Genomic DNA, 9,569 nt, shown 5'->3' with positions numbered 1-9,569 from the left:
ACTTAGAAGTAGGACTTGCCTTGGGGGACAGGGCTGGCGGGCAAATATGTGTAAATAGCTAAGGTTTGAATGGTTAGGAAAAATACAAATTATCTCCGAATTTGTCATTTGTTCCGTAACCGAAATACAAACCACGCTATTTACATATGGTGACTTACCCTTAGGTAGGATGGAAAGTCCCCAGCCTTACTGGCTTTGGTTTATCCGGGGACTCAGAATCCGAGTGAGCAGCACTCGAGAAAAAGAGTCCCTGCACCTCGCAAGTTTCTTGCTACGCAAGAAACGTGCGGCCTTCATAAGCTTGTGTGTGGAGGGAAGAAGTGTGACTTGTCCTAGGAAGTCGACCTGAAGTCCTTTAGCTGGAATTCTAGGCTAGGACGTTCCCAATATCACTTCGTCAGGGTATGGGGGACGCGACAGTATTAACTTAATACTAGGAACACAAGGAAGCATGGTTTACCTGCAGAGGTTTGAGGTCAGCTATGCAGAGAACCCCGGATGCTGCTTTCCCCAAGAGAGGGGAGGATGAAGAAAGAAGTAAGGGTCAGACATACTTCTTTCATTCATGCAGTCTAAAACCGGGGTAACAATGCCCTTAACCTTCTGCTACCTGTCCATTAAGGAGCCTGAGGTTAGACCAGCTATTGTGTAGCCACCACAGGGCCGATAGAAAACGTATCGAGGCTCCTGTGGGTCTCGTCCTGCAGGACGCTTCCAGACTCCGGCTTGTAGCACCTGCGTCACGAGTAGTTCCTTCAAGGGTCTGAATTCAGGGTGTGATGGATGACCCTTTGAATCCAGGCTGAAAAGGCATTCTTGATGACTCTCCTCTCCATCCTCCCTGTGCTCCCAAACAGGGCTTGCACGTGAGGACGAACTGCAGCTGTTCTTTAAGATAACCCCTCCGACTCCTTATTGGGCATAGTAGGAGAAGGTCTGGGTCATCTGTTACAGAACGGAGACTCGAAATCCTGAAGGAGTCGAACCGAAGTTCCGGGACTCCAAGATTTTGAGTCTAGTAACCAACTCAGGGACGAACCTGAACGTTACCTCCACCTATCCTCTTGAATGGGCGATGTCGTACGAGAGACCATGAAGTTCACTGACACGCTTGGCCGAGACCAGAGCGAGCAGGAGCACCGTCTTCCAAGACAGGTGACGATCAGAAGGCTGGCATAATGGTTCGCAGGGAGATCTCTTAAGAGCCCTAAGAGCCCGAACCATGTTCCATGGAGGAGGTCTCACTTCCGACTGAGGGCAGGTAAGTTCGTAGTTTCGTATGAGCGAAGAAAGATCCAGCGAGGAGGAAATGTCTATTCCTTTCAGCCTGAAGGCCAGGCTTAAGGTTGAGCGATAGGCTTCCACCGCCGAGAGCGAAAGGCGCATTTCCTCCCGCCGATATACAATAACTCTGCTATTACTGGAATAGTGGCATCAAGGGGAGAGGTACCTCTCCCACAACACCAACCACAGAAGACTCTTCACTTCGCCTGGTAGACCCCTGCGGATGACTTTCGCAGGTGTCGAGACATCCGCTCCGCAACTTGTTGCGGAACGCCTCTCTCTGTGAGGAGATGCTGGATGGTCTCCAGGCGTGAAGCCGAAGCGATTCTACGGCTTGTGGTAGATGTTACAGTGTGGTTGTTTGAGTAGCTCGTGTCGTGGGGGAAGCTCTCTCAGGAGTTCCGTCAGGAGATGCAGAAGTTCCGGGAACCACTCTGCATGATGCCGCAGCGGAGCTATCAGATTCATCGACAGGTTGACCGATAGTCTGGTCTTGTTGAGCCCCCTTCTCAACAGACAGAACTGTGGGAAGACGTAGACGTCGATGTTGTCCCACCGTTGTAGGAAGGCATCTTGCCAGAGTGCCTTGGGGTATGGGACTGGGAGTAGTACAGCGGCAGCTTGAAATTCAAGGCTGTCGCAAATAGGTCCACAAGGTCAGGACTTGTTGGCTACCAGGGGGGGGGGGGGGGGGGGGGGGCGAAGACCACTCGGTACTCTCTATCTGTGAGGCCCTGCTAAGACTGTTGGAGACCACATTCCTTTGCCCGGAATGAAGCGAGCCGATAGGGTATTGAGTGGACTTCGGTTCATCTCAGTATCTCTACTGCAAGATGAGAAAGCTGTTATGAAAAGGTACCTCCCTGCTTGTTGAAAAAAGCCACTACCGTGGAGTTGTCGTTCACGGAGTGACTCGCCAGGGTCTGTTGGAAGTGTTGAAGGGCCAGAATACGGCCTTCATTCCAAGCAGATTGATGTGGAGGTACCCTTCTGGTTCTGACCATAGGCCTGATTCAGAACGTGGGGGCCCTCCCTTGTTTTGACGAGTCCGAGAACAGCATCAAATGCGGGGGAAGGACGAGAAGATCCATTCCCTTGCAAAGGTTTCCGTAGGTCAACTACCACTGCAGGTCCATTCGTTCCGCAGGTCCCAAAGGGACCAGAATGTTTGGGGAATCGATGTCTTGATTCCACCGGGACTTGGGCCGCCAATGCAGGGATCTCATCCTGAGGCGGCCGTTGGAACTAGCCTGGCCAAGGAGGAAAGGTGACCTAGGAGGCGTAACCAAGATTGGGCTAGAAGCTCTCCTCATCTGAGGAAAGGTTCTGCGACTCTCCTCAGCCTTGCTATCCTGTCATCTGATGGGAAGGCTTGGAGATTGGAGTCTAATATCATGCCTAGATATCCCAGTTGTTGAGATGGAAGCAGAGAAGACTTCTCGAGAATTACCATGATCCCTAGATCTTGGCAAAGTCCCAGAAGCTTGTCTCGGTGTCGAAGAAGGGTCGATTCCGAGACTGTCTGGGTTAGCCAGTCATCCAGAAAGCGAAGGAGACGGATGCCGCTCCTGTGTGGCCATGAAGATAACAGGGTGAACATTCTGGTGGACACCTGCGGTTCTGTGGAGAGATCGAAATACAGCACCTTGAACTGGTATATCTTGTTGTCTAGGCTGAATTTCAAGTACTTCCTGGAAGACGGATGGATTGGGATCTGGAAGTACCCGTCTTTCAGATCCAGTGTGCACATGAAGTCTTGTGGTCTCACTACAAGCCTGATCGACTCTGCTGTTCCACGCTGAACGAAGTTTGTTCGACCAACTTGTTCAGGGCTGAGAGGTCGAGACAGGTCTCCAGCCTTCAGACGCTTTCTTACAAGAAAGAGTCGACTGAAGAAGCTGGGGGGGGCAGCCGTCGATGACCTTTTGGAGAGCATCCTTCTAGAGCATGGTCTCGACTTCTGCCCGAAGGGCTAGCCCCTTTGCCGAACCCATGGCATAGGAGCTCAGCGACACTGGATTCGCTGTCAGTGGAGGTAGAGATGTAAAGAACGGGACGCGATATCCTTGGTTGATCACGGAGATCGTGCAGGAATCGGCCCCGAGTTGCTGCCACCTGAGCGCGCAACCTTAGGCATCCCCCCACTGGGGACCATGCAGGGGGGGTTGCCAATCCTAGCGTTTGCGGCCTCGGCCGCTCCCTCTAGGATTATTGCCTCCCCAGGAGGACTTCCCACCCTCCTTGTCTCTGACAGGAGGGTGCTGCTGTTTAGACACCTTGTCTTAGCTGCCGGGTCCGGTTCCGATGTCCTAGGCTGACGAGACTGTTGTTGTTGAGGCGTTGGAGGCTTGTAGGGTCTGGATGTAAGCGCCTTGGAGAAGCGAATCGTGATTCGACTTTCTCCACCACTCGGCTGTCCGTTCCCCGTCCTTGGGCTCAAAACAAGGTCTTTCCAAGGATGGAAGAGTGTCTGAGCTTGCCGACATCCATGGTTGGGACTTCCGAGAGGAACCACTCGGTCACTGCATCTCAATGCTTCAACATCGAGTTTGCCCACAAGTTCGAAACTTGGTGAGCCGGGAAACGATGGTGCTCGTGGCCGAGAGGAGGAAAGTTTCCATGACTTTCCTGGAGCTCTCCTTGGACGAATTCTCCGATTGCAACAGGATGCCCAGAGATCCAAGCCAGACGACCAGCCACGAAGTGTCCCGCATGGCACACTGTGTGGCTTTCTCCTGGCTTAAGATCTCCGAAGTCGAGAATGTCACCTGCCGGGCGGAGAATTTCTCGAGAAAAACTCCTGGTAAGCCCCTTCCACGGAATGGTGGAGAGGAAGGGCTAAACCAGGTTCCCCCATGATCTCGAAGTACCTCCTCTGCTGACAGCTGACAGACGCAGTGTCAGCAACTCCCGCTGGGGGGAAGGGAATCGAACGATCCTGAGGAGTAGAGATGATGAGGCCTGCCTGAAACGAAGGAGAAGAATGTTGCCCAGACCTCTCTGAAGATTCTTCCTGCTCTTGCACGTGCCATGCTCTGCGTTTATGGTGAAGATCGTGGTCTGGAAGTACGCGCTCCAGAACTCGCCAGGTTGCCCGTGTTGCGAAAACCCGACAGGAATTGCGGTCGAAATCGCCCTGGCACTCGCGCGATGGTAAATCGCGGGCGCGCAGGTGAGGGTGAGCGCGGTTGTAAGGGCGACCGCTGGCGGTCGGGAGACCGATGGCGCGTAGGCGAGTGATGGCGCGTTGGCGAGCGATGGCGTGTTTTGGTGAGCGATGGCTCGCTGGCGGGAACCGCGCTGGCACTCGCGCGATGGAAAACCGTTGGTTCGCGCGATGGAAAACCGTTGGTTCGCGCGATGGAAAACCGTTGGTTCGCGCGCAGGTGAACATGAGTGCGCACGTGCGCGGGCGCGCATGCGTGGGGGCGCGTGGGCGCGCGGTCGTAAGGGCGAGCGCAGGCGGCCGGGAGACCGATGGCGCGTCAGCGGGCGATGGCGCGTTGACGAGCGATGGCGCGTTGACGAGCGATGGCGCGTTGACGAGCGATGGCGCGTTGACGAGCGATGGCGCGTTGACGAGCGATGGCGCGTTGACGAGCGATGGCGCGTTGACGAGCGATGGCGCGTTGACGAGCGATGGCGCGTCTTGGCGAGCGATGGCGCGTTGACGAGTGATGGCGCGTCTTGGCGAGCGATGGCGCGTCTTGGCGAGCGATGGCGCGTCTTGGCGAGCGATGGCTCTTAGGCGGGCGAAGGCGCGTTGGCAAGCAATGGCGCGTAGCGACCGATCGCGTACAGGAGAGTTAACACGTGGGCGCGTAGGAAACCTACGATGATTGAAGCGCTGGCGCGTTGAAAACGCTTGCGCGCAGGCGAAGAATCGCGCAAGCGCTTAGGAGATCGCTGGCGCGCAAGGAGAGCCCAGGGGTGCCTGTGAGCGCCCGTGCGCTAGCTTAGGTGTCTCCTGGGCGGCGCGGTGAGAAGTGGAAGCGTGCTGGAACTGGAACTGCGCGTGGGCGTGCAACTCCAGAAGGGCGCTGCGAGTCCAGAAGAACCTGTGAGCGCCTACGCGCTAGCGTAGGAACTTCTTGTACTGCGCGCGACGAGGCAGGAACCAGGAGATCGTAGGCACGTAGTTGCGTGGCCAGAAGATATGCGCAGCCAGACGATATCAGCGAGGGTGTAGAACCAGAGAGATCGTCGGCGAGGAGGCGAAGGAATAAACTCCTTGCTTGCGCCCAGATCCGAAGATCGTGGGTGCGTGGACGAACGTTGGCGCGTATTGCGCACATCAGGAAAGGGGACGCAGATGCGCGTTGGCGAGCAGGTGAACGTGGAGTACAGTGAAGAAGTAATCTCCCTGCTTGCGCCCAGATCCGAAGATCGTGGGCGCGAAGGCGAACGTCGGCGCGCATTGCGCACATCAGAAAAGGGCGATCAGATGTGCGCCGACGAGCAGGCTATTGTGGGCGTTCAGGAGACCGTTGGTGCACAAGGCGCGAAGCCGCACAGAAGGTCCCAGAAGCGTTGGCGATCAGGAGATCTACGGCGAGACTCGGCTACAGGAGATCGCTAGAGTGTTGATTCAGCAAAAGACTGGTCCACAGCAGGAGAGTATTTGTGAACTACTCACGCAGGAGAATGAGGTTACACAGGTAAAAAACCTGGCACTAAGGAACTTACTCACATTGTGAGATAAGCCCTTAGCCCCGAAGGGACCGGTGCCCGTCGGAAAACGGGGTGGAGTGGCGCCCACTGCGCATCTGCGTCCAGGAACGGAGATGGAAGACAAGAAGGTCTGGCAGGTGTCGGAGATTGCGAACGATCTGCCGAAGGTCTAGCGAAACAGCTGTAACGGTCCGTTCTCGTCGAGGAGGATCCTCTGTGGCTGAAGATGAAGACGACCACGAACAGGAGCACCATCATCAGTCCTCCGAAGAGGAGTCTCTGTTAGTGAACTCCCCCGAGGGGGAGAGACACTCGAAGAAGAGACTGTTGGACTCGGCAGCCCCCTCGAAGGATGTTCGGAGGGGGGAACTGAGCCTTCAGCAACAACGGCAACAACAGCAGGGGAGTCCTCCGAAGAGGAGTCTCTATGAGTGTCCTTCTCGCGAACGAGAGAGGAGAACACTTCGTAGAAGAGACCAGAAGAACTGATGAAGGTGCCCCTTAGGGCCGTTGGATCAGCAAGCTGACCATAAAGAGAAACCCTCCGAAGAGGAGCTCCTGCAGCTGCCCAGCCCCTTGACCGTAGCTGCAAGTGCGATCGCTCAGCATCAAGAGCATAATCACACGAATTCCATGGTCAGGCGTTGCAACCGCTCAGCCCCTAGAGCATGGTTACAAAAGCGGTCGCTCAGCACCAAGAGCAACCGCCCAAGGACCAGGAAAAAACCAACCAGGAATTATTAAGGTATGAGAAGTTGCCCCCCCTGAAGGGGAAAAAACTCATACCTGGGAAGGGAACCTCCCTCGGAAGGGAAGTTACCCACCCATGGAGGCGAACCTCCTGAGCATTCTAAATGAACTAAGGAGCTGACAGTTGTCACGGGAGAACTTCTAGGAGAAGGGAACACGCCTATGACAAAGTCGTAGAGGAGGCGGCAACAGCAGACTCCCCAGGCCCCAACAGGACAGCTCTGCTTCGTTGGCACATTAGGCAAACGAAAAACTAGGTAGTTAACTGTGAAAACAAAATAATTAGTTAACATTTATTCCCCCGGGGGAACTCCGAAGAGGAACCCCTGAGGGAAAAGAACATAAGAATTACGCACCAGGAATGCGCCCTCCTCCCCCACTGACACTCATGGGAAGGGGGGGAAGGCAGAGAACTGTAACAAAACAGAATTATAACAATTATAATTATGTAATTCATCTAAGAATGTTCACTAATCGTAAGAACGAATGAACCCCGAAGGGAAGCGTTCTACACAGAGCTGAAAAGTTAACAAATACAATTAGATTTGATTAAAAATAATTGAGACAAAATAAACGGAGTAGCAACTCGACCCGCAACGGGAAGGAAGCTACCGTAATACATAATAAAAGGGTGAACGACCTCAAGGAGAGAGAGAGAGACCGTAGTCAAACTAAACTCCCATGTTCCCTACGCTGATAGACCAAGTTCCCCGTAGGGAAGGAGGAACAGCGGAGAAACAGATTAATAAATAAAGTCCAGCGATGACGATTCCCCACGGTGCCCGCCGAAGGGAGACCGAATGACCAAGGGAGAGATCGCGACCCATGAAATGTCACTGTGGGGGCCTTGGACCACACGGAGATGTTGTCGTACAATTGAGTGGACTTCCTACACACACACACACACAGCACAAACACTGAAAAGGAAACTTACTGTATTTCTATACTCAAATATATACATAAACATAAGAATGTTTACATATATATTAAGTATAAGAAAAGTAAGTAATTGAGTAAAGACAAAACATTAATGGCTGCCATGCAAGGACGGGACAGAGACGTCTGTTCATCGTCCGAGCCAAAAGTGAAGTGAAGCAGTTCACCGGTGTGTGAGGGGGGGGAAGGGGTAGCTAGCTACCACTCCCCTACTCCCTTGCTAACTAGCGCGGGGGTAATTAACCCTCGTTAAAATTCTAATGGCTCGTCATTTCAGATACGCCGAAAGTAAACCCCTCTGTAAATAGCGTGGATTGTATTTTGGTTACGGAACAATTATAATTTATGAGAAAAATTAAACAGCCTTGGATAGGATGCAACAGTATGGGAAGTGTCTTTGACAGGTTTCACCACCTGACATTGACTACTGTACATTGTTAATGATTTCAATGGCTGTTCCAATTCTGTTGAAGATATTCCTTATTTCAAAGGATGAAAGATTTGTATATGCATAGGAACAGACACTTAATATCTATGAAAAACATCACAGAAATTCTTTTACTTATATCTGAAAAACTGAAGTACATTACTGTCTTCTTCTTCTTTGTCTACATCTTTAAGTACATGTACATTACTGTATGGTTAAAATTTTCATAATAATAAGAAAAAAAAAGGTGTAAATATTCTCTTTTAACTTGAATAGCATAAACTTTTAGAATAATACTGTACCTTTGATGAGTTTACTATTGATTCAATCAGCCCAACACTTCTAGCAGACAGCTGCAGACTGGCAACTCCTTCCATTGCCAGACTAATGCCATCATGTTTGGCTTCTGATTTGCTATCCAGTAGCAAGATACCACTTACAATATCCTAGAAAGAAATTAGAGAGCTTGAAAAAAATCTTCCCATTCATGTTACAATACAAACCCTAATATTTTCGATATAATCTTTTACACTAGGATAAATGTGAAAAAATGGGGTGTGCAAGAGCTGGTTAAACTAATAATTATTTCAATATTAGAGATATTACTTCACATTCTGTATACAGTACAAAATTCACAAGTTTTAAGAAGTCCTTTATTTTTATTTTTTCTTACTAAACAAAACTGAGACCTTCAATAGGAATATGACTTCAGCGAATCTAGAACGGCTGTTAAACTTTCGACGAGGTAAATATAGTTGCATGCCGAGCGGCAGGTAGAGGCCACCTGACAGGTGGAGCAACCATCACTTTGACCTTTGACTTAGGACTTGTGGGATGGTTGAGGCGAGCAGTGTAACTTAAATGCCTCAAGTTTGTATAGTTAGGATTAATACAAATCATTGTGTATTTATAAAATTTGTGATTTGTTCTTACACGCACAGTGTTACAAACCAATGACCTTTAATATGAGACGCATCTTTAGTAAGGTGAAGGTCTCTATGCCAAACTGGCTGGTTAACTGACCCAGGAAATGTCAATGCACTTTGGTCCTGTAGAAGAGAAAAAGTCATGACTCCTTTCATCCTCCTAACGACCTGACCAACAGTGCTCATGTCTGGTCTCTCACAAGACCTGGCAATGGTAGCAGGGGCTTAATCCTTTGCACCTCGTACCTCAACACCTTCCTGAAGGTCGGGGTTTGGTATAGTGCTGTTCCTCTAACAAAACCATAAAGAGGACCTAGAACAGGCACTCGGTAGAGTGCATACCTTCGTCGCCGCCAGGAATCGAATTACAGTATGCACATTTTGGCACTAATTTCATGCAAATCAAATCAAAATTGGTAACAAAATCTAATCAAATTATCCTTGGATCATGGCCAATCATACTACCAAATTTCATGAGATTCAGTCAGATATTTTTTGAGTCATGCGAATCACAATCACACAGACAGACATACAAACAAATAAATACACACCTATCAAAACACAACCTTTGCAAC

At 50.9% G+C, this 9,569-nt stretch overlaps 1 protein-coding gene across 2 annotated transcripts in view; it reads right to left on the bottom strand.

The window, feature by feature from the left end:
• LOC137627846 (vacuolar protein sorting-associated protein 26C-like) overlaps positions 1–9,569 on the bottom strand; it is a 44,684-nt gene that overhangs the window by 25,581 nt on the left and 9,534 nt on the right. For both annotated transcript variants that reach the window (XM_068359259.1, XM_068359260.1), the window contains exon 2: positions 8,371–8,514. In XM_068359259.1, the coding sequence (XP_068215360.1) occupies positions 8,371–8,514 (144 nt within the window). The remainder of the gene's footprint in view (positions 1–8,370; positions 8,515–9,569) is intronic.

This window comes from Palaemon carinicauda, chromosome 35 (assembly GCF_036898095.1).
Source record: "Palaemon carinicauda isolate YSFRI2023 chromosome 35, ASM3689809v2, whole genome shotgun sequence".
NCBI lineage: Eukaryota > Metazoa > Arthropoda > Malacostraca > Decapoda > Palaemonidae > Palaemon > Palaemon carinicauda.
This window is presented reverse-complemented; position numbering and strand designations above follow the sequence as displayed.